The sequence below is a fragment of the Clavelina lepadiformis genome, chromosome 1 (assembly GCF_947623445.1).
Source record: "Clavelina lepadiformis chromosome 1, kaClaLepa1.1, whole genome shotgun sequence".
Classification (NCBI taxonomy): Eukaryota; Metazoa; Chordata; class Ascidiacea; order Aplousobranchia; family Clavelinidae; genus Clavelina; species Clavelina lepadiformis.
This window is the reverse complement of record NC_135240.1, coordinates 23,988,780-24,013,915: the sequence shown is the minus strand read 5'-3', so window position 1 is coordinate 24,013,915 and position 25,136 is coordinate 23,988,780. Positions and strand designations below refer to the sequence as shown.

Here is a 25,136-nt window from a genome sequence, read left to right as displayed (position 1 = left end):
AAATGGCCATATTAGTTCAGTGAACTAGGTAACCCAATTAGGCCTATGCTGTATTAGAAAAGTAGCCCAATATGTAGAAGTTACTATGAAGCTTGTAAACTGTAATACAGCTAAAGTGAATGAACAAATTATAACTTACTATAAACACCGCTAACAGACTTGAGATTTTAAGCGTATATTAGCCGATTAATTTCTACTGTAAGTTATTGCCTGGCTGCTATCTCTATTTCCTTAGAAAACTCACGAACATTTAAAACTCTAAAACATATGACTAAAATGAGGAAGGTGTTAAGGACGAAAAGACAAGCAAGGGGAATCCTTTTTATTGTTTCGTTTTCATATCTACAATTCTGAATACATTCAAGGAGCATAGCTACACATAGCTGAGAGAATCTTACTAAACTCAGCCTGTGAGCTTCAGTACCAATTTCCGAAATTAAAAGGAGTTTATAGCTTAGAAAACCGTTTTGTTCAAAATTTCGCGGTAGAATCAACCGATTATTTTACTAAGCCTTCGATGGTGCAAGCCAAAGTCTATTGCAAAACGATATATTTAGGTAAACTACAGCAAACCTGTAACTGCAGAACTGAACGCAACAAGCTAAAATAACAGCCTGGCAAGCCTTTGGGTTTCGTTCGTTCAGTTTTCTACAATCTCTGTTCATCTTGTGTTCCACTGGAAATCGAGCAAAAGTTGGACATGCGTCAAAATGCATGCGGCATACATTATTTATTACATATACATACGGCGGCCTCATCTACAGTAGTTTAAGGTAATCACAAAGTTTTCACCGAAATAAAGTTTATGTAAGTACACAGTATATGCTGTACTCCACATGAAAACTTAATAATTTCAAACAGTAGGCCTATAGCATGATCAATCATACAAAAATTCTTTGATGATCTACCAAATAGTGAAAATTCCAAAACAAACAAATTTAGCGCAGATGACCTCAGCCGATTTGTAAGCAGGCCTCATATTATTAATCCGAGCCCGAAACTTTATCTGAAGCACGAATTAGGCCCAAAAGATTTTACTGAAGGAATAAATTAAATCAACAATAGAATGAGAAGCGAAATAAATTATCGTGAAAATTTTTTTATTTTTGTAATCTACATTTATTCGAGGAGCATATTTAACACAAGCGAGGGAAACTCCAATACAGACTTATCCAGCAAACCCAGTGAGCCTCAATACCATTACCCACTTTGCATTAGACCATGCGGGAATTTCAATTTTCACTCCTTTTTCTTTCAAAGGCATCCATACTAGACTTGGTTTGCCTCCGAGGAGATCAACTGTTGCAGATGAGGAGCTTGCAAGAGGAGACCTGAGTGTGACCGATTGAGACCACTGGAAGAGGAAAGCGTAAACAACATCACCTCCTTGCTTGGCAGTGTACCAAACATGCGGGTTCGTCGTGTCATTTTGATATTTCCATGGTTTGCTTCCATACACTGCTTCTCCGTTCATTTGTAGCCATTGCCCCATTTGACGCAGCCGTTCCTCATATATCGGTGCTATAGTACCAGACTTGGTGGGGCCAATGTTAATCAGCAAATTACCCCCGCAACTAATCGTCGTCACCAATTCCTAAAATAACAAAAGTACTTTTACACCAATAAAAACACCAATTTTACACCATTTTACGGTAAACATTGTAAAGATTCGATTTTAGTCACGTTTCGTGTTTCATCTTCGACAGTGAAGTGGCGGAAAAGTTAAACCACATTGCTCGCAAATATACGAACCGGATTCGATTATCAGTTGCGCCACTGTTATAATACCCTTAAACAAGACATGAACGACGTTTGCTTCTGTTCAGTGGTCTACTCTAGATGAACAGCTCCAACTTTGAGCAATTAACAAAACAAAACATACAAAAAATAACAAAGAAAATTGTGTATCCATTGGAACTTGCACAAAGGCTAGCTCGGCAACTGAGGCAGGAGCGACGAGAAATTATCACCAAGTCGTGCAAAGACTTTCTTCAGCCCGAGGATAAAGATGGTGATATCATAACATACCTGCAGAAGGTCTTGAATTGTGATGTAATCTGCGAGTTCCGCGTTCCTTCTAAACCCCCAAGAACCTTTATCAATCGTCATAGCATTTTCAAATTTTCGCTTTTGCAAAACACCTGGATTGTAATGATCTCTGCAAGTCAAGTAACCGCCGTGTTTGCAAAGGGTGTCCTTGCCCCATCTATCGTTTGTCACTATCGTTTGCTGTGAACAAACATTAACGTCAACTCGCTATAACGGCACACATGCCAATAATAAACATAAGCTATAAAATGAAAGAAGCCTTTACATTGTAATCAAAGTGCTAAGAATACCTTGACAGGACTTGAGTTATAAAGCCAGGCAAGAAAGTGTGTGCTGTTCCAATAACTACTGTCTGCCTCCCACTGTCCATCTGAAAAGATAACCTCAGGCTTGTATCGTCTCACAATGTCATACAGCTCCGGCATTGTTTTGGTCCTGAGAAAATATAAGTTATATACACGGCTTATTCAACTCCTGTCAATTCACACCGAGTCAGACCATTTAATGTCAAATCGAACACCATGACATCTCTACCTCACAAAGTCTTGTGTCGTGTACATATTCTTTTTATCTTTCAAGTACAATGGGTTGAACCATTCGTACAGGGAATGGTACAAACCAAAACGAATCGACGTTCGGTTGCGAATTGCTTTGGCCAAATCTCCGACCAAGTCACGATTAGGTCCAACGTCCATTGAATTCCAGTTCCAAGAGTTGATGGAAGGCCAGTTCGTATACCCCTCGTGATGTTTCGATGTCAACACCACATACTTGGCGCCAGATGCCTGGAGATATACACCGTGCAGCGTTTGTTGAATCATAATGTACTTTTACAGTACAACGTTTGCCTTCTAAAGCTTAAAATCTGTACGCAGTACTCTTACCTTTAAAACGTCAGCCCAATGATTCGGGTCGTACAGCTCCGCAGTAAACATGGGAGCAAAGTCAGCGTACTGAAAATTAGGAGGGTAATTTTTCTTCATAAACTCGACGGCAACTGGACGAGGTTGTCCTTTCCAAAATTGCCAAAACCATTCGCCTAAAAAGCCATCACCAAAACTTGGGACGGAGAACACGCCCCAGTGTATGAAGACGCCAATTTTACTCTTGTCGTACCTTTAAACGTAAATGCTTATGATTAGATTGCAGTTACACATTTAATTGCTTCGTTTTGTTCTTAAACCACTTACCAGGTCGGTAAAGGTCTGGCATCCAAAGATGCCCAGTTTGGTTTGTATTCTTCGGTGCATGTTTCCTGGAAGCAAACGCAACACAATACTGCTACGAATTTTGCAAACTTATTGTAGAACATGCTTGTATTATATCATGCCTTAAGATTAATTTTGTCAAAAATCTTGCCCGAGGCTTTTGTCTAATTCAGCTATGCCTAACCATAGCCAATACATAAGTTTTACGTATTGTACAATATAATTGATATATTTCTATACTATGAATCAGAGTCGTAACCAAGTTATCAAAAGAGTTGCAAGTCAAGAAGTCATTTATCGTTTAACAATCAAGTCAAGTCGAATGATGTCTGAAGCCAAGGCACAAAAAACCAACGCAAAAACACCTTTTTTATCAACAAGAAACGTTTTAAAGTTTGTTTCGTTTTGCGGCCGGAACTCATTCGGATAGACAGACAAATTTCATTTCAAGCTACATCTATTTAGTTTGGACGAAAGAAAAAATGGTTTTACTTGATGCAGAAGTCTACTGAACAAGGACCGACCCGAGTCAAGTCAAGTTTTTAAGTTATGTTCTAGAAAGTGACACAAGTCAAGCGAAGTCCTTTTTCGAAAAAGTGCCTCGAGTCATTACAATTCTGCTACATGTATTGACCATCGTTTAATGACAGCGCCTTACTGGGAAAAAATTTATATTATCGTTGTTGCTGAAGCTGAGCAACTGCACATAAAATAAATTATTACACGTTATAAAGTTCATCTTTCACCAAGGTCATTTTTGCAGTAAGGCTAATTTTCACAATTGAGTACACTCCTTGCTCACGTGTAAACAGAGTTTGTCAACCTCGCACAATAACCAACTTTAATTTTGGAGAAATCCATGATATGGTCAATTCCCATTGGCTTGTACGAAAAATGCTTACTGATTATAGAAACTACAACAAATTGACATTATACTATACTGTATATGCATATCCATGTATAAGTATATGCTAAACACAAACCTTCAACTTCGCTTTATGCGGCCTGAAGCTGTAAGTTAAAAGCTCTACAACAATCTGATTGCAGTTGTTTGTGACAATCTTGACAGCATTAATTAAAAATGCTTGTTGAGCCAATTGAATAGGCTATTTAATTGTCGTTTTCTCTTGACGAAAACAACGTGCTGCACATTGCCCAAAAGCATCCGAAAATAGCAATGCCCAGTCCACTATTTACGTACAAGTGTAATGCTTACAAGCCTTGTATAGTTAACGTACGCTTAAGTCTGTAAACGTGCAACTGGAGATATCAGACATACGCATGAAAGCAAAAACGTGCCAAAACATGGAAACTGCTGTTATGCACAGCGCTGTTTGTCGTTTGATCGCTTATTTTTGCTATACGCTGCAATTGTTGATCTGATCCAAATATAGTACGTTCTACGTAGCCACGTATCTTGGCCTACTGTACTTAAAAAACAATAAAGTTCCTCCTGATTCCTACAAAACTGAGAAGAATTGCAGTTTACTGGAAGTTCAACCCATTGTTGAATTTTTTCTGACTACGCTTACCAAGTATTTCAAAAGCTGCAACTCGTCTGCCTGGTAGGCTAGCTAAGTGCTTTGTCACAAGATATTGATGATATAGTAGGGCCTAATTACAGTCGTGCTTGATCGACTTACTTTCAAAACGCAATTAAGCCTCGGGCAATTCAAAAGCTATCAGGCTTACATGGATATTATGTTTATAAAAACTAGAAACAAACACTAATAAAATTTGAATGATAGGTTTTAGCGTAGGCACAAAATTTGAAACATATTGCTAAGTTTTTAGCAAATCACTAAAATATATGTAAGCTTAGTTTTAAGGCTAAAATGTTGGAGTTATTGCGGTTTACCTTCAAAGTATAGTTATGCTTGAGTGAACATTGTCCAATAATTAATTATAATATTTCAAAAACGACCTCTAAACGCACATTGGTTGTTGCAAAGATTTTTAGACAAATATTGTAAGATAGCCAAACAGCCTACTGATATCACCCATTGGCAGAGGTGGGCAGTCGGTACTTTGAAATTACCGTTGGTAACGGTACCGGTACTTAGCAAAAAATGTACCAACCATTCCGGTATTCGGTATTATTTTTGACAAGTAGTTCGATACTTTGTCGGTACTCGATAGTCGATACCGGTACTTTTTGCGTAAAAGATGCTGTTACTCGAGGACCAGTGACAGATTTTTGTTTGTGCTTGTGCGTTTTTCTTTAAATGTTTGTTTTATTTGTATTTTTTATTTGATATTGCCCGAATTACAAGTTTTACAAAAACCGCTAAACAGCAAAAAGCGTCGTTAATATCTTGCCCAAGAGCATAACAACGGTAGCGCCGATAAGTGCTTTAGTTTTTCTGTTATTTCTATTATATTTCAACAGCTGTTTTGAATCAGCTTCAAATATTGTTTTAATAGCGTTAATAAGCCGAATATTTTTCTTAATTTTCCATAATTGCTAAAAATGTTAACATTTTGCAAATGGAATATAGTTTTTTCTGGTTAGGGGATTCCTCCGCATCGAAGACTTGTTAACAGAATGTTGATGTTTCTTTCAGTGCATGGTAGGCTATAACCCGAACGTCCGGATCTGCCGGAGGTACGTAAAGCTAGCCTAGCTATGTTACGCTTCGATTTCCGTCAGGCAATGGGCTGGTGGATGTTGACAATGAAATTTCCGAAATTTTAGGCATAATATAGGCCTATCCTACAAAACATTTTATTTACAAGTTCGCTGGAGACTAGAATTAACCAGTTAAGCCTATTAACACTAGAAGGACGGGGCGCGTCAATTGACGCATTTTCAACCTAAGTGAATCTATAACTTTTAAGTGGGGCATCGCACAACCTTGATATTTCCTTACTTTTCCTACATTAGTGTTAGGTAACTAACCCATGAATATGAAGTTTTTATTTTACCGGTAGAGATAATTAACGTGGTCACTACCTAGAAGGACGGGGCGCGTCAATTGACGCATTGTTACTTCACACTACAAAAACCAGTTCTCGCAATAGAGAGTAATGTTTTGTTTCTGCTGATAATTACAGGTTTATCGAATTAGGTCACAGCTGCCAGCACAGAGGTGTGACAAACGTGTCGACAAACTATGCAAGTCGACTTTTCTGCAAAACAGAGTAGTTTCGTCACAAGCGCAGCCTAATATCGGAATTTTTGAAGTTTATCGAAGCGTAAGTGTAGTAAGAGTTTCTTAGTTAGATAAATTAGAGAAATTCGTCGGGTCGATGGTTGCTCGTGGCGTGACAGGAGGGCGCAATTTCCCTGTGAAGAGTTTGTGGGGGAATTCGTGGGGATGTACGATGTTTTCCGAAACCATGGCAAGAGACAGGTTTCTGGAGCTCATACGATTCCTTCGCTTCGATCTGAAGACGGAAAGGCGTAGGAATCTATTGCATGATAAATTTGCACTCGCTTCACAACTTTGGAACAGTTTTATATCAATCTGCCAAAAAGCACTCATTCCACAGTGGAAGATAACTGTGGATGAGCAACTATTGCTGTGTAAGGCACGCTGCAAGTTCATCCAATATATGGCCAATAAACCAGACAAGTTTGGTCTAAAGTTCTGGCTGACAGTTGACGTCGAAAACAAATAATTATTCAACGGTTTTCCTTACGTTGGAAAAGATGACGCAAGGAGCCCCCAAGGGAGTGTGCCCACCGACGTTGTACTGAAACTCATGGCTCCGCTTTTTCAAGGAGGTTACAACGTCACTTGCGATAATTTTTTCACCTCACTTGACCTGGCGTTGCGACTTGCGGAAAAGAAGTGCAGCCTCGTAGGGAAAATGCGCCAGAACAGAAGAGAAGTCACGAAAGAGTGCAAGAAGAACAAGGAGTTACGTGAAACAGAAGTGTTTAGGCACGACGGCTTGTATTTTCAATGCGATTGCTTTTGTTAATTAAAATGGACATAGCGGACATGCGATAGAAGTAGTTTTTTCGGAGCAACAGCACAGTTTTCTCAACAAAAAACGTTAGATTTGCGCCGTTTTGACCTTTTGCGTCAATTGACGCACTCCGTCCTTCTAGGTATACGAAAATTGCCGTCCTTCTAGTGTTAAATCTCGAATATCTGGATCCGGGCAACAAAGGACGAAGATAAATTACAGCGAACCCGTAACTGAAGGCAACAGGCACATATAATAGCTTAGCGAGCGTTTACGTTTCATTCTTTCAGTTTTCTACAGTGCAAAATCTGCACTCTCAGACTCACTCGCAAAATCTGGGCATAAGCATACTTTTTATTTTCACACCGATTTATAATAAATAAATAAAAAATGTATTTTTGTGCAATCAATTTACCAAACGCTAAAGCCTTAAATCTTTGTTATTTATAATAAATTAGCGTTGAAGCAGCCAACTTTGTCGGATTTGGTATGATTTGATGGGAACCTGTAAAAATTCAGCGAGCACATTGATAAGTCTTGTGTGTGCATGTACAATTGATTCCACTAGATGGCTTATCATGTCATGACTCATAACAAAGTGTCTGCAGACAGTTGTGATTTCGTACAAATAGTTTTAAATTTTCATTGGTACAATGGCTTTGATTTGGCGGATATTTTTTGCTAGTAAAGCAGACTTTGCATAATTTAAACTTTAAATAACCCAGCTTAAATTTACAAGCACTTTCTTCTGCTTTGAGTTAATGAGCTTCCATATTATGTAAAATCTAGTTAGAATTAATCATGCAATTACCCAAGACCAAACAAGCATTAACAATACTAGAGTAAAAACTAGTCATTTTTCTTTCTACAGGGCAACAGACACAATGTAATTATATAAATTTGTAATTATATAAAGTAAAATTGTCCCAGGCAACAACCTTTTAAGGTAAATTGCGGCTAAAGCACTGTAATAATTATAAAGATAATGGGGAAATGGATCTTTTTAATGATTTTAGGAAATTCTATGCAAGATATCCAGTCAATACGCTAATTTAGTCGTGAAATGGTTTGTAATTTCAAAAATTGTAATGTTTTTTTGCAACTTTGCATTGTTAAAGATCGACAAGAAACCAGTTATGTTTACCAATTTTAGTATGGCAAGTGGCACCATAAGAAGCCTACGGGTTGTGGGTAGAGTAACAAATTTATATCTTTCTAGCTTACAAGACAGACTTGAGACAGATATTTGAAAAACAAAAGGAATAAAGTTGTATTTTTCCATATTGGCTTGCTAGAGCAAACACAAATATATATAATTAATAAAAAAATATACCTAATCTTTAATTGTTATAACTTCAAAACTCCTTGTTTGATATCATTGAAATCTTTTTTGTTAGTCATTACAAAAATGGTATCGGTATGTAAAAACATGAGAAATTGTGTTTAAGCTGCCTGAAATGCCATGGAATGACTTGCATGTGATCCTACACTCTCCAAATAATTTTGGCAGGCTTAAGTGAATTTTTTAGTTTTTTTGTTATATTTTTAAGGCTATGCAAGTGATCTGATGGGCACTGATAAACATTGAAAATTTGTGAATGCACAAAACCATATCATGTAGCTTGAATTTGCAATTGATGTTAAGTTGTTTCAGTCAAATTTACACAATCTAAACATGAAGAAGTGGAACAAATTTTTCTATCGTAACACGAAGAATGTTGATCCTGACTCACAATGGAAGCAGCAAAACGAGCAAATGCAAAAGAACGAAATTTATAAAATGGTTGATTTTTCTGGTGGTGGCAACTTCCTAAAAGTTTATGATCAAAATCCAGACGATAGCCCAGAAGTCAAAAAGCAGAGAATACAAGAATATTTTGATAGTTTCATCAAACCTTTTTATTTGTTTGAAGATGGTGAGATTGTCACCGAAGAGACATACCAGAAATGGCATAATCAGCAAACTCAGGTTACCAAAAAGCACTTGGAGAAAAAAGAAAGGAAAACTATGACAACGATATTAACCATTACACAAAGTCCAATTGTTGAAACAGACGGATTAGACACACTGTCTTTCACTTCCAACCTCACCCTTGATAGTGTAATCAGGCCCTTTAATGAGCATAAAGCAAAGTGGAAACTGGAACATCGGGGAGCTATAGGCGAGACGCCTCTTCATATGCTTTTTCTAAACGGATCACCAAAACATATTGAAGTAGCAAGAGCACTTTTGGAAAAGCATCCTCAACTGGCTTGGGACTTATACGAAGGTTTTGAATACTATGGTGAATCCTGCCTTCATTTTGCTGTGATTAATGGTAATATTGAAGCAGTTAAGCTACTGTTGGAAACTGGTCATATTGATATCCATGCTAGAGCTCGTGGAAAGTTTTTTATCCCTGTCGATGTGAAAAGAGGTGATATCAAACTGAGGAAACACAAATTTGAGGGCTACGCTTACTACGGTGAATACCCATTGTCTTTTGCAGCAAGTACTGGAAATCATAAAATTTATGACATGTTGATTGATCATGGAGCAGACCCAAACAAGCAAGATCGTAATGGTAACAGCGTCCTACATTTGACCGTTATTCACGATCAACCCGATATGTATTACTATGCAGTGAAGCATGTTAAGAGTAAGGCTGACCCAAACGTGATGAATTTTACAAATCTTTCACCATTGGCTTTAGCTGCCAAACTTGGAAGAGTCAAAATGTTTAAGAAGATTTTAGAAATTTCATCCCAGCATCATTGGTCCTATAACACTGTTACCTGCTTTGCATACCCACTGAAATCGCTTGACACTATTGGTCCCAACGGTGAAACAGATTGGAATTCTGCACTGATGATGATTATTCGTGGCAAGAAAGACAATCATTTAGAGCTAGTTGCTGATGGCGTTGTGCACCAGCTGTTGAACAAGAAATGGAAGGAATTCGGGCAGATGAAATTCTATCGGTTGTTGGCTTCTTTTGTCTTGCACATCTTATTCTTATCAGTTGCCCTTTATCTGCGCCCGAATACTGCATCAGACTTGAGATATGGAACCACTGCTACAGATATCGCCAGATATGTGTTTGAATGTTTAGTAATTCTAATAGTTATTCTTGTGCTGTATTACTTGGTACGGGAGATATATCTTGAATCACTGTTTGGGTTTTGGCAAAATGTTGCAACTATTCCATCCAGAATCTTTTATCAGGTCTCATGTATTCTTTTGTTGCTATGCATTCCATTCAGATTTGCCGAGTTATATTCAGTTGAAGATTGGTTGCTTGTATTTGCAGTGCCTGGCGTGTGGTCATACATGTTGTTCTTTTTGAGAAACTGGGAACTAACTGGCCCATTTATAACTATGATTTATAAAATCTTTGGCAGTGACATCGTTCGGTTTGCTGTTATTTATGGAATCATTATTGGAACGCTTGGGATTGCATTTTTTTATCAATTTGAGGGGCAAAATGTAGATGCCTTCTTAACAGAGCATGGCACATTCATGACTTTGTTTCAGATGAGTTTTGGAGAATTTAGTTACTCAGATGTGATGGCGGGCAAATATCCAGCTGTTTCCATAATTCTCTTTATCATTTTCATGATGTTGGTGCATATACTTCTTCTTAACATGTTGATTGCCATGATGACGAGAACATACGAAAAAATCACACAACGATCAAAGAAGGTTTGGAGGCGTCAGTGGGCGTCGATGGTTGTTGTCATGGAACGCTCGCACAGGATTAATGAAAAGTTAAAATTTCAGTCTTCGTATGGCATAAGTATTAATGCAGAGCGTATAACTAGCGAAGGTGAGGTCGGTGTTAACCCACTACATGAAGTAAAGCCAGATGATCGTGCACTTATGGTTATTCACCATCAGAAAACATCAGAGAGTGAACGAAGAAGAAATATCAAGAAGAGCTGGCAAGGGATTAGTCAACAGGCGAAACAACGCTCGGAAGAGACCCCTGAACCAAAGCTGAAGATACATGGTATTAGTGGCATGGTGGATTTTGTTACTGATTCTCCTAATGTAGATGAAGTGCAAGATGAATCACTTATGAGTCGTATTAGGAGTGCTGTGTCAACTTCACATGTTAGCTTTGCTGATGAAGATTCATCTGAAGAGAATGACTATATGGTGTAGACAACTATCCTGCAGTTTGTTGTGGCTTGTGAGTATATATATATATTCATTACAGTTAAAGGATATAGGTTTTTTATTTTTATAAAAAGTATATATTTTCATGCATATGATGACGTGTTTTTATGAATGACGTTTTATATATTTTATATACTTTTTGTTTGTACATTTATAAATATGCATTTATGAATTCTTATTTTTGCACTGGAAAGAACTTAATGACATTAAATCTATTTTGAGCTGGTAGGGTGGTACCCTTATTGCAGGATGCAATCTTGTTGTTATTAGTGACTACTTCATCTTCAACACTGTAAATTTTCTGCTTAACTGGATCAGGTTAATTTTGCTGAATGAGCTTAATTATGCAGCCAAGCTGCTATTCCATGCTCTTTGTCATAGTATAAAACTTTTTTACTCTATTATGTATGTAAATATAACTTGATTGACTGAATTTCATCGCCGAACTGAAATTTGTTAAAAAAGTATGCATTACTGACTGTTGCAGGCTGTATGAAGTTTGTAAATATCCAAAGGCCTTTTTATATTTTTATGCTTTATATTTATTTTATACATTGACTAAAGTCCACTGATTGGCGACCATAGCACCATTTGATGATACCTTTATATTAAAACTAAAAATATATGGCATTTATTTATTATGTTGTAATAATATACTTTTTTTACACTTTGCAGCTTGCACCCTGTAGCACTTACACTTGTTTTTTCTGTGTTTTGTATCAGGTTGGTATCGTACTTGTTTTTCATTGCTAGTATCGCACTTAGTATTTTAAATTTCCTTGCACTAAGTGAAACTTGAAATGAAAATTAAGATGTTTTATATTATATTGCACTGTATAAGTACACTGTATTCTTGCACTGCATAAGTGAAATTTGATGTACTATTTTGGTTTTGTAATGTTTCTTATCGTAATTTTGCAAAAATCGTTATTCAACTCAAGTATTTTTGCCTTGAATTCTATCTTAAGCATCAAAATCAAAAGAACTTCATAGTTTTTTGTGCCTGTATTTGTAGTCATAGAAAGTTTTGTACTGTTTATTATTTGCACATTATGTACTTGTACTGACTATCATGATATTAACTGTGATTGTAGAATTAGCTTGCACTTGACGTTTGCTTGTTTTTAATCTGTATTTTAAGAGAATAGTCCAATCATGGCTGTTGTTAAGTATTTAGTTCTACTTCTCTTGGTAATGCAAACATCATTCATGGTCTTAATACTGAGGTACACCAGAACTGTGCACAAAACTGGCCCAAGATACTTAACAAGCACAGTAATATTTCTGGCTGAGTGTGTAAAGTTGGTTACATGTTTGCTGATCATTTTCGTTGGTGCAAGTAAGCCTTCGTTGTTTATTTTTGGTATTAAGAAACACCTAAAACTCTGAATTGTTTTGAATACAATTTTTTAATGTTTATTTATTGACATTTATTAGTATAAAAATTGTTTTGTCTGTATTTCACCTTTTTACATATATTTCATCTTTGTACTGTATTAAGGTTTTTTACTTCATTGAATTGTTATCCACCATTTAGAGTTCAACTGGCGAAGGCTTTACGTTGAACTGCGTACTGGGCTTTTCGAACATCCAATGGAGACTATAAAGGTTGCTGTGCCATCAGGAATATATGCTATTCAAAACAACCTTTTGTTTGTTGCTTTGTCCTACCTGGATGCTGCTACTTATCAGGTTTCTTTGTTGTGGAGATATTTATGGTGTGAATCGACATATAAAACTATGCAAAGATGTAGTTGTTTTTCCTAAAGTACTGCTAACTTATATATTTTTGTGATGGGAAAATGTTTATATTTTTAATTGATTTATTGACGTTGTTTTATTGGTTTTACAGCTTCACAAAATAAACATTTATTGCTAGGTAACCTATCAACTGAAAATCTTAACAACAGCTATATGCTCTGTAATTCTATTGAGACGATCCCTGTCACGTCAACAATGGGCTGCCCTGCTATTGTTAATGATAGGTGTGGCTCTCGTTCAGGTATTATCATGACGTGCTCTTTGTACGTTAACAATAACTTTAGATGTATAAGATTCGACTCGCTTGTATGATCAAGTAAAATGTTTTCAATATCAAATGAGATACAACTGAAAGCATGTCTTATATGCTATATCCTTCGGCATTTTTTTGATACAGTTAAAATGTTCATTTTAAGTTGAATGCAAAATTGTCGCCCAAACATTCAGAATTTATTTGCCAAGTGCTATTGTGTATTTGTTAAGTTTCATGTAATTGCCCGTTATGTGCTTTGATATATGGTAAGTACGACCATCATTTTATTTTTATATAGATGCCAACCGAAACAGAAGAAACAGATTTAACTGTGACCAATCGATTGTTTGGTCTAACTGTCCTTCTGATAGCCTGTCTTAGTAGTGGATTTGCCGGTGTCTATTTCGAACTGTTACTGAAGCAGTCTTCTTTATCGTTGTGGATTCGTAACATTCAGATGGGTAACGTTTGATATCACATTTCAATTCATGAATTTTGTTTTCCTGCAATTAAGTTATCAGCTGTATTATTTTCCATTCCTGTTTAATGTGCTTATGCAGATCCCCAATGTAATTATAAGTAATGTGTGCTGTTAGCCCTTTTCATATTGCTGAAATGTACACTAGTGATTTCTGTTACAAAAGTAAATACTATACATCTCAGACTCTACACGGATTTTGTTTACCAAAGCGTTTAACACCTTTCATTACCATTTCAAGCCATCTTTGGAATGTTGTTTTCTGCAATGACTGTCTTATATAGTGACTGGAAGGCAATATCTAAAGGTGGATTTCTGCAGGGTTATGATGCCCTTGTCATTGCCGTTCTTTTACTGCAGGTATCCAGTCTTTAGTAAATCATTTCATGGATAACCGTGCAAATAAAGTAGAATCTACTTCTTGTATTTTTGTATCTTGTATCTCTTTGTATCTTTTGTATTTTCTTAATACAGCCGAAGTGTGTTGTTCTAAGGGCCGCCAAGGTGACTCCTCTAACACACGATACATTTTTTATTTATGGTGCTGCATTGTATGTCTGTAACAAAAGTTTCAGTTTGTGAATTACCAGAATTAAATCCAAAATCGGCTGAAACCAATATGATTTAATAAGCAGGATCGAATATATCGAATACTTTTTCTGGTGGTCTTTAGTAATTCAATGATGTTTGTGTTTTTGACAGGCTTATGGTGGTCTTCTAGTTGCATGTGCTGTGCAATATACTGACAACATCATCAAGGGATTCGCAACATCTATATCAATAATATTGTCAAGTATGATTTCACATTTTATTTTCGAGGATCTTCAACTGACAGGGTATTCATACTTTTATATCAACCTCCATAAATTTGTTCTGTCAATAAAATCATGTTTTATTAACCATGACAGTAATATTAAGAATTTTAGATGGAAGTGGGATATTTCTTGACGGTGTTGCTTGTGTTAATATCTGTGTAATTAATGTGTTTATGCTTTCTTATAATTCAGGTTGTTTATGACTGGGACGATAATGGTTCTTGGTGCGACGTTTTTGTATGGATGGAAAAGACCAACCAAAGGAAGTGTGAAAGAAAGTTGACGATAGTCAATAGCTAATGTTAATATACTTGTACATTGTACATGTATTCTGCACTAGTTAAGTTGTTCTCAGATTATTTAAAACCTTAAAGTGAAAATGTAGGAAAATTCACATTTGTAACGTATTTGATGCTGAATACGTGAAGAATAAACTGCCGTAATAAACTTGAAGAACTCTTGAATGCTATTACGTTCGATTGAATGCTATTACGCAATTATATTGAGTAAAAACAAAGGCACATAACTCTGACGTTTTTCCCCCTACAGATAAGGGTGCGGAAGATAACCTAGCCTAAAGTTGATAAGCGCATGTAATTTCCCAAGTTAATTAACTACAATACAAAGATAGATTAATTGGATCCAAAAATTAATTCGAATCAAACAAACCTTGGAATATGTTTTGAAAGAGAAGAATCAAATAAAAAGAATCTGCGATAGTTGTCATACTTCTATTTTAAGCAACTTTCCCGAATGAAACTGACCTGTAAACTTTTAACTACCTTTTTACAGAAAAACCTGTCATGATGCAACTAGCTTAAATAATAATTAATTATTACTGTATGCGCAATATAAGTCTACTGAAGATGGCCTGTTGCTGTCCAGGTACTCACAGTAATTGTTTATTCTCGTTTTTTCTTTTAACATTCACTATTATACCGAAATTAAATCCAAGTACAGAAAGCAAAGTAAGATTTATCAACATAAAGCATGTTTCTTTAACCTCGTAAAAAGAGAATGTAGTCAGAAGGCACATAACAACCCAAAGCGTACCACTTAAAATAAGAAATACCAATGCAAATTTTAATGCTGCTTCGGATGACTTTGAAGGGACAAGGCTTTGACTGACCCAGCCTGCAATAGAAACACACTTGCTGTAACTCTACTTTTAGATTGGCATTTTCGTTATGAAGTACTTTAACCTAACGTCCTTGGCCTAATTGTAAACAGTCTAGCTCGGGTCACTCGCAGATTTATTAATTTGCGGAAATTGAAGATGAATTTACTTTTGTTTGAAATTCAGCCGACCACGCAAGCCAGTGAATTTGATAACTTATATAAACTAAACAAAAGCTAGCGAGGAATTACTGTGCAGATCTATTACAACATCTGAAATTCACAAAAAATCGTCAAAGTGTGTACAACGTAAAACTAAAAAGATTGAAAAGCACTGACTGTAAATAGGCTACTACAGAATCCTGCGGTCTCTTAGCTAGCCTATGCGCCATTTTCTAACCAGGAAATATATTTAATCTTGCAATGCTTACCGGAAAACATTGCTGCAGCTGCGTAGATTATGATCCGCAATGTACTCTTCTCGTATTCTTCTAGTTCTGAGGCGGTGACCCAACCCTTTAGCACTTCGAGTCTAACCTCCAGAACGAGTACTATCACCACAAAGCTCACAATAAGCTCAAAAGTAGTAAATTGCGGCGAACGTTTTTGAGAATCTCGTTTTTCAACGGTGATAATAAAAGTTTCTTTCGTATTTTTTCGCATGAAGAAAATTGGAATTTTCTTCCTAGGCACTTTATTTTAAGCTTAAGACTGATGGACATACAATAGTTTCAGGTTGTCCAGGAAAAGATTTCATACAGTTTTGTAAACAAAGGTATTGTTACATCAAAATGTATTGCATTTGAAAACGTATTGTCAAAGGCTTCATCAAGACACCAGTAAAAGCTCCTGATCAAAAGAAGCAGAACTTATTTTTGCTTTTTATGTTTTCAATATGGGTCGACGGAGTAGGAGACCTTTGACGAAAGTACCCGAGGGAAAAGTTGAAGAAAGAAAATGCCCTGAATTGCTGAAAGTTCCACGCTGCAATCCAAAATTAACTTTCCAGCAATTTTGCTACTGTGTGGCTGTACTTGCCAAACTCTATTATTGTTTAAATTACAATGTCCGACCAGAAGATGACCAATTGTGGTCGGTGTTATCTTCTTTAGCGATCATGGCTGTACCAGGTAGCAGTAAATTAATTTCTGTAAAAATATGTTGTTTAACTGTCCACACTCGTGCGTGATAAGGTTAGGCTACCCCAGTAATTTTAGTCACTCATTTCGTGGTCGAAGGTTTAAGCGAGAGATCATTTCTACTAGCTTCCAGTCATAAAAACGTTGTAGTAACATTCACTGCTTTTGTTCTGACAGGTACAGCAGCCGTAATTTTCTGTCGAAAAAGGAATGGCAGAGCGAATGCGATTCTTGGTGCTAATTTTGTCGTTTGCGTAATTCTAGGATTTCTATGGCTTTTAACTTTGTTTGCGGAAAACTTCTACCTGGCAGACTACAAGTTTCAAGAAGATTGTCCCAACACATTTAGCCCCAGCACCGTACTTCAGTACGGCACGATCTCTGCCGTAACATTCGGTTTTGTACTCTTTATGTATAGTAGTCAGTTTTGAAACATCAAGCTTTGTGTTTCGTTGATTTACTATATTTTGTCAAAACCGAATATATACTTTAAGGACAAAACAAATTTGCTTTTCTACACAGTGCCCTTTGAACTTTACGACGTAGAATACAGAAAACAAACTAGTAGGAATAGTAATATGTATCTATATTTCACACGCAAAGAACTGTAATACCGCGTATATAATGCTGGCAATATCTAAGTAAAAACTATCATGCATCCTTTTTACAGCACAACGGAATACCATACGGTACCTGAAAACTGCAACTATTCTAAAAACAGATAAGATATTTTGGCAATGGCAAAGCTTAAGTACAGAACATAACAACTGAAGCCGTGTTTTCAGTAGATGCGGTGTGCTATTTTACTCTTCGATTTGAACAACACGCATTGTGTTGGTATAGCCAGAACCCGGTTGCCAACCAGTGACGACAATCACAAAGTCACTCTTCGCAAAGAATTTCCTCGCCTTGCCGACTTCGATTGCGAATTGTACACGTGCATCTACGTCATCAGACCATGGAGACACGACCGGTTTCTGCAGAATTTAAACACAGACGTTCTTTTAGGCTCGGTGGCCGAGCGGTTAAAACGCGAGATCAGCAATAATGCGATGCGGGTTCGATACCATAAAACGCTACTGTTGTAATGGCCTTACGCAAAGCGTAAACTACGCCTTCCTTTGTTCCCAACAAAATCGGGAGATTTCTCGGGCATCATCCTCGAGTTTAATAGTACTAACATTTTTCCTCCATCCGAGGATTAAGATTTTGATAAGGAAATACTCAGCATAAAGTTTACTTCCTGATTTCGTAACCAGAAAAAACAAGATAATATTTAGCTGTGCAGCAACGAGCAATAGAATTAGGTTTTATAGAAAAAACAAACTTGGAAAACAATCGGGAAGCATCCGCGCCACAAATGAAGCTGACGCGCAGTTTGTTCAAATCTAGTGACTGTCAGAATAGGAGCACGAGGCCGATAGCTTGCAATGAGCGCAGCAGACTTTCCAGATCTTGTTAGGACGATAATACCAGCTAAAGGAAATTAGTTTGATTAATTTTGTAACGTTACAGTTCTCGCTCTTGTATCAATCAGCATGCTACAGTTTTAACTATTTTATATCCTTTTGTATGTTGAATATAATTACTGGCACCATTAAATAAAGAACAAATTCAATTATCAGTTTCAGAAAATATTTAAATTAAGTGGAAAAATAGTCAAACGTTTCATCTTAATCTTATGTCTTCTTTAGATAAGGTTTTACAAAAAAAATGTGCGCCCACCTGCGTGACACTTGAACGAAGCTTCAACAACGGCGCTGGCAATTGCCTCAGTTGGTTCAGTGGCCAGACCTCTGGAAATTCTCAATTCTTCAAACACCTAAATAGAATATCACCATACTAATTTGAAATTTTAGTTGCCCATAATGCAAAACTTCTGTGGTTACAAGACCTGATAAACCTAAGGCACTCATGCATAGCGATCTTTGATCAACCAGCTGTAAACTGATGCAGAGCAGCAGAAGTAAACACTAGACAGCGTAAATTAAAAAAGTAGTGGACAACGCATTAATTAAAGGACAAGTGCTTTAGCAAACATTAAGCTACACTGAATTGTTTGAAGATTGACAAACCATATTAGCTTGGGAACTCTGACATTTTTATTAGTTTGATTAAGGCCAACAGACAAAGGTATGGTTGAATAAACTACGACATATATCACCTTTCGGTGAAAAATACAGGCCTCAGCTTCTCTGGCAATTTGATGTTGCATCTTCACACATTCAAGAGGGTAAGATCCTGAAAAAAAAGCAATGTGTTCCAAATTACAGTCTTAAAAAATTGTCATAAGCTAACACATGTAACGATTTACAGTATATGTTGAACACAAAATAGAAATAGTGTACCTTTGGCAGTTTCTCCACTCAACATAATGCAGTCAGACCCATCCAGTACAGCATTAGCCACGTCAGATGCTTCAGCACGTGTAGGACGTGGTTTCGTTATCATGCTTTCCAACATCTGTGTGGCACAAATTACTGGTTTGCCTTTAAGATTGCATTTGCCAGTGAGCATTTTCTGAGCGATGAAAACCTGTTCACAACAAAAATATTCTAAGAATAGTTCTCAAATTTATTAACTTTCAAACCAACACTTTAAAAACACACAATACAAATACATGTAACTCAATATAAGTATGTATACTTTTTCAGCAGGAATTTCAATTCCCATATCGCCTCGAGCAACCATGATGCCATCACTTGCTTCAATAATCTCATCAATTTTTACCACACCTTCATGGTTTTCAATTTTGGATATGATCTGTAAGACAACAATTGGTCCATTATTCTACACATGGAGACTTAAGAAAAACTGTAATCTTTACTTAAGTTAAGTTGCAGTTGCCCTAACACACATGACCGCTTGTTTATATATTAATACGTAAGTGTGCAATTTACTGACATGAAATTGTAAGCCGCAGCCCAACCAACCTTTATGTTTTTGCCATCTTCCCCAAGAACTTCACGCACAGCGTGAACATCAGCAGCTTTGCGAATAAACGAAGCAAACACCATGTCAACACCCTGGTCAACACCAAATCTAAGATCTTGTCTAAAAAGATGCAATAACAGTTTTCTAATCGCTTATAGGTACTTCAACCATAGTTTAGATGTATGTGCAGTTGTACGTTATTTACTGTCGCTTGGCGTCATGAAAAAATATAAACAGAAACTTATAGTCAAATTATATCAAACAAAATAATTTCAATCCACCTTAGTGCAACGCAAGAAGATGCTTAAGAAAGCAAAACCAAAATCATACAACAGCTATACAAGTACAGTAGATATCGTTTGGAACAAAACACTTGCAAGTGATGACAGCAACTGTAAGTGGTCAACTGTTTAGCTTACTTGTCCTTTTCACTGACAGCTGGCAAATCAACCTCAATTCCAGGCAAATTAACTCCTTTTTTTGAACCAAGCATTCCACCATTTTCAATTTCGCAAATGCAATAGTTAGGTCCTTTCTCCTTGACCAACAAGGATATGAGGCCATCATCAACGAAAATCTGCCAAATGGCAGATGTTTACTTCATGTTAGGTGAAATCAAAAGACTTAATCCCATATTGCTTTTTCAAGATGTAATTAGAAACCGGTGTGACGTGATCCCGGCATATGGCAAGGCAAGGTGACCTTTATTTACACTGAAGTGAAGAATATAAGATCTGGTAATTTAATCAGCAGGACAACACAAGCACCATTTGTCTCCATGTACAGTTGGGATAAAAATTAGCCTTGAGTCAATTACTAGGTTATTGCTTGACAAGCAACAGAAATTAGAAATTTATTAACCATTTGCTTCAGAACACATAGACCAGGCGTGGGCAAACTTGTTCAATGAAAGAGCCACTTGCGGAAAACTATAAACACCAGCGAGCCGCAAAATCAGTAATGTTTGTCAATTTGGTTATTATATTATTAGTAGTCAATTTGGGATATTACTTTTCAGCTAGAAGAGCCATAAAAAACATGTCGGCGAGGCGCACTTTGCCCACCTTTGCCATGGAGTATAGAGTCTATACCTGAAAACAATGTCGGATTCTATGTCTACTGTTACATCATAAACGAAATGCTGGCCTAAATAAAAAAAAGAAAAATAGAGAAACGTTCATAAACGGTACTCTTGGTAGCCTTTACAATTTTTTTGGAATTTTACGATTCGACTAGAAGAGCCACAAAAAACCTGCCGGCGAGCCGCAGTTTGCCCACCCCTGACATAGACTCACTCTACTGCCGATGGATACAACTTTGCAAAGGTTCTTATAATCGACATAAATCATTGATGCATCACCACATTCAAAATTGGCCTCATCCAAAGACAGTTTGATAGTTTTGCCCTTCACCAATTCAACATCAGCACTGCCACCACCCTTCAGCAATCCAGTACGAACTTCTGGGCCTTAAATTGATAATGTTATGAAACTGTGTCTGATGAGCAATGCAAAATAGCTGTTAAAGTTAAACGCATCAAAAATTATTAAAATCTTTCTGCTAGTATATATACGTGAATTTTTACCTTTAGTGTCAAGAGCTACTCCAATTGGTCTGTAGTAAACAGGGTTACTTTTGAAACTATCAGCTGCTGCACGCACATTGGCAATAGTTTGAGCATGATACTCATGTGTTCCGTGGGAGAAGTTCATGCGAGCAATATTCATACCACATATTATCATGTTCCTTAGCATTTCCACACTTCTGGAAGCGGGTCCTGTAAAGCAACAGTATATTTTTATATATACCTATTATTTCTTGTAGTACAGGCAAAAGTTAAAAGTTTATTGCAACCTGCTGCAAAGCTCTTCATTTAAAAACAAAAAATTTTCAGATTGAATATGTGCAGTATATAGTATATATATGTGCACTAGTTACTATGCTCCCATAATTATGTACATGATAATTAAAAGAAATCTCAGAGGTAACAGGTAAAAGTTATGGCTAATTGTATAATATGATATTGTTTATTTTTTTCCATTAATTGTGCGGAGTGAAAGTTAGGAATGCTAGCCATTGTAGGTATAGCACAATAAAGCACATGCTTACGAACAGTTAATGAGCAGGAAAAAGTGGCAAAGCCCAAGGGCTTAAAACAAGCAAGATAGCAATAATACAATTGTGCTATAAGATGGTAGGTTAGCATGGCCACCAAATCAATAATAATTATTTCAGCGCATTCCGAGTAATAAATTGAATGTAACTAGCAACTGTAATTTACCGATCGTACAAACGATGGAAGTATTTCGACATGTTGACGGTTGACTCTCAATATTTAGCATACACAAATGTTCCAGTAATGTTGTAGCCTTTTGTGAACGTCCCTGCTGTTGAAGCTGATAAAATGCATCAGAGTTTTCCGCCATTTCTACCTGTTATGGGCACTCCAATGTTAATAAAAAAGCCTATATTTGCAAGAAGTAAATGTCAACATAAGTTGGAATAAGTTTGGCAATATATAGGATTAAACATTTAAACACACTGACAGACAGACAGAACCCGACAAAGATGTATAGGTCGGCAGTGAGCCAGTAACATGCCAAGTCTAGCTTATATCTTCAGGTAGCGCACATCTCAATATATACCGGTACCAGTTTGTAAGAGATAAGAAACTCCATCCATCACTACACCTATTTATCTGAAGCCTGACCTCATTCTTAGCAATTTTTCTGGAATAATATTTAAGCTGTCTTGTGGATGTGAACTTCCCACCAGCGTTACAGCACAGATGTGCCGAACGCCAAAAAACTCCTCGACACCAACGCATTCATTGAATGATAAATCAAGGTCGTAACTTCTGTTATATGGCGTTCCAAAAGTACCACAACAGCAAAACCATTACCATAAATTCGAGCAGTAGACTATAACGATTCCCAAAAACCAAATCGATGAATCGTCAAATGCAGAGTAGTGTGATTGTTGATTAGTATAATCAGTGAATTTGTAAATCAAATGTTAAAACAATTTTTTGGATTCCATGGCAACAAAACCTTGTTTGAGTAGAATCTGTAGGATTTTTTTGCTAAAGCACTCCTATATCAGGAACCAGGTATTATAACGTCATAATTATTTCTCTTATTTCACCATGCCCTTCCATTCAGCCTCAATGTCAAAAGACAAATAAATATAAGTAGCGTCTTGAACGTGTTTTTGGCGTGAATCGCGCAACCACGCATTTCTTTGTGAAGCTGGAAATTTTTAGTAGTTCAAGGAATAAGGATAACGCTAAATCGTAAAATTCTAAAACTGATGCCTAGAAACTGAAAGTTGCCAAACCAAACTGAAAATTGTTTAGAAGTGATTTCTCGTTTGTGGTGCCAAGTAAGTATACAGTAGTTTTAGCCTCCAGCTAACGACAAGCGGTGCACTACGTGTCATGCAACTCACGCAATTAAAAATAGTAGACCTAATCTAAAATTTCAAATTCCAGAGTTCCTAATCAGACAATGCGCAAATAAAAGCTCGGTAACATCATGGGAATTGATCGGTTAATAATAATTATGCCTGAGTATAAGTTATGATTTGGCCATAGGAGCTGTGAAAATAGGCCATGTAGGTTGCAGAGTTTACAATGTAGACCATCGATTGCAAACTCACGCTAACCTGACGTGGTCTCATTCCCACAAAGTGGGTCATGAAGCTCGTTGTTAACGATAAACGGTTTTGTTAGTTTGGAGAATTTGATATTATAAGTTAATAATGTTCATTCTTGAACTGAGAAAAGTTATTGCACGACTCAAACGCAATGATGATTTCTCATCCCTCGAGCCCCGGTTACCAAGCCAGCCGTTGGGTAAGTTCTGATTGTTACGCATTCTAATTTTTGTAAACTTCTTTAAGACTTTTAAGTTACCATATTGTAACATATCGATCAACCAAACATTTTATTTTCGTCATTAGCGTGGTGGGGACAAAAAATGAAGCTAGTCGTTATTAGCAAGCGTTATAATGAACAGAAAAAAAACAGTGACAAATGTTAAAAACGTGATTGAAATGTTAGTGGTAATAAATGTAGGTAACAACTATCCCGACTACTAAACTGTATGATATGATATAGCATGATAACCTACAGTAAGTTAAGTTAGGTTACCAAAAACTTCATACGAAATTATGACATTTAATGGGGAAATGTCGCCTTAACGACACAATTTTTCTGATGAATTTCTGCAGTAGTTAAATGGCACACTAACAGTGAAACATACGGTGTCACGTGATGGCGAGGTTGCTTTTCTACAAGTTGCCTAAAAGCACAGTACAACGCTGTATTGAATAGGTTGCATAACGCAATGAAGTTACAGCAAAAAGGCTACGAAGTAAAAGAGGTGGCTTCAAATAAACTAAATTGTTGCGGTTGTGAAGCAACGCTATGCTGTGTGATAACAGCAGAGCGCAATTACTGCGCTATATTAGCATTACAATAACTACACGGTAGCTCAATATAGCCTGTAAAGTGTAAACCATGGTTGAAGACCTTTGGCACAGTGCATGTTTAAGTTACCAAGTATTATTCGGTGCTTTCGGCCTATCGCGTTATATTTGCGCGCAAACTATACATCACCTTTTGCGACAACTCACGTAGGCAGGTTTGTGCTAGTGTTTGCTTTATGTGCAAATGTGCACTATGACACAAAAGAATAAGCAATTTTAGGTGGACTTTGCTTTGTGAGTTGGGATTCACTGAATGTAGTGTTTGTATTTGTTTACCCAAAAGACTTCTTCTGCAGGGTTAAATGCACTAATGAGTTTGCTAACAGTGAGGTTCTAGAAATTTCTTGTCTGTTTTCGTCAACTTTTGTCTTGTCGTGTCGCATGGACGATACACATCGGATGCAGCGTCGGCTAGGCTACTTTCTAAATAACAGCTAAGTTATCTGTATAATGAGATCGTATGTAACTACAGTTAGTACAGTACTGTATTGCTACTACAGCAGTTAACATTTTTTCCCACACAAGCTTGAGTTAAGCAGCGCTTTATTTCTATTATGAAAAGTTCGACATTTAAAGAAGTAAAAGAGAAAGCATTGCGCATACTTCAACGTTTTCGATAACCTTATAACGTCGAAGACCTTTGCGTTAAACTTTAACTTTAACTTTACTTTAAGACATTTGCCCTCTTATGCTGAGAGCCTGAAACGTCATTTGTTTTTTACGATACAGATACGATACTTTAACGGTTAAAGGAATTGTCCGCAATTCAAGTACTTCACTAAGCAAAAATATCTCGCTTGGTATTATTGGGTGTTTCTGGA

General features: G+C 36.7%; 5 protein-coding genes across 5 annotated transcripts; 3 read left to right on the top strand and 2 right to left on the bottom strand.

Moving 5' to 3' along the window:
• Positions 1–701: 701 nt before the first annotated feature.
• LOC143458879 (alpha-L-fucosidase-like) lies at positions 702–3,575 on the bottom strand. The gene is made up of 6 exons (XM_076955776.1): positions 3,240–3,575; positions 2,934–3,165; positions 2,584–2,834; positions 2,340–2,484; positions 2,029–2,229; positions 702–1,594 (listed from the first exon to the last, which is right to left on the bottom strand). The coding sequence occupies exons 1-6, from the start codon at positions 3,359–3,361 to the stop codon at positions 1,169–1,171; spliced, it is 1,377 nt and encodes a 458-aa protein (XP_076811891.1). The 5' UTR covers positions 3,362–3,575; the 3' UTR covers positions 702–1,168.
• Positions 3,576–8,063: 4,488 nt separating this feature from the next.
• On the top strand, positions 8,064–12,478 carry LOC143458580 (transient receptor potential cation channel subfamily V member 6-like). Its single transcript, XM_076955367.1, has one exon. It carries the CDS (start codon positions 8,848–8,850, stop codon positions 11,314–11,316), a length of 2,469 nt encoding a protein of 822 aa, XP_076811482.1. The 5' UTR covers positions 8,064–8,847; the 3' UTR covers positions 11,317–12,478.
• Positions 12,479–12,486: 8 nt separating this feature from the next.
• On the top strand, positions 12,487–15,102 carry LOC143458590 (UDP-N-acetylglucosamine transporter-like). Its single transcript, XM_076955380.1, has 7 exons — positions 12,487–12,670; positions 12,869–13,023; positions 13,211–13,333; positions 13,644–13,806; positions 14,065–14,183; positions 14,526–14,659; positions 14,831–15,102. Exons 1-7 carry the CDS (start codon positions 12,487–12,489, stop codon positions 14,919–14,921), a joined length of 969 nt encoding a protein of 322 aa, XP_076811495.1. The 3' UTR covers positions 14,922–15,102.
• Positions 15,103–16,595: 1,493 nt separating this feature from the next.
• LOC143451985 (uncharacterized) lies at positions 16,596–17,456 on the top strand. Its single transcript, XM_076952787.1, has 2 exons — positions 16,596–16,884; positions 17,071–17,456. Exons 1-2 carry the CDS (start codon positions 16,650–16,652, stop codon positions 17,322–17,324), a joined length of 489 nt encoding a protein of 162 aa, XP_076808902.1. The 5' UTR covers positions 16,596–16,649; the 3' UTR covers positions 17,325–17,456.
• Positions 17,457–17,462: 6 nt separating this feature from the next.
• LOC143451978 (pyruvate kinase PKM-like) lies at positions 17,463–22,799 on the bottom strand. The gene is made up of 12 exons (XM_076952776.1): positions 22,538–22,799; positions 22,109–22,259; positions 21,413–21,604; positions 21,123–21,295; positions 20,247–20,404; positions 19,827–19,947; positions 19,540–19,656; positions 19,242–19,428; positions 19,058–19,134; positions 18,619–18,715; positions 18,221–18,369; positions 17,463–17,870 (listed from the first exon to the last, which is right to left on the bottom strand). The coding sequence occupies exons 1-12, from the start codon at positions 22,652–22,654 to the stop codon at positions 17,697–17,699; spliced, it is 1,713 nt and encodes a 570-aa protein (XP_076808891.1). The 5' UTR covers positions 22,655–22,799; the 3' UTR covers positions 17,463–17,696.
• Between the last annotated feature and the right edge of the window lie 2,337 nt (positions 22,800–25,136).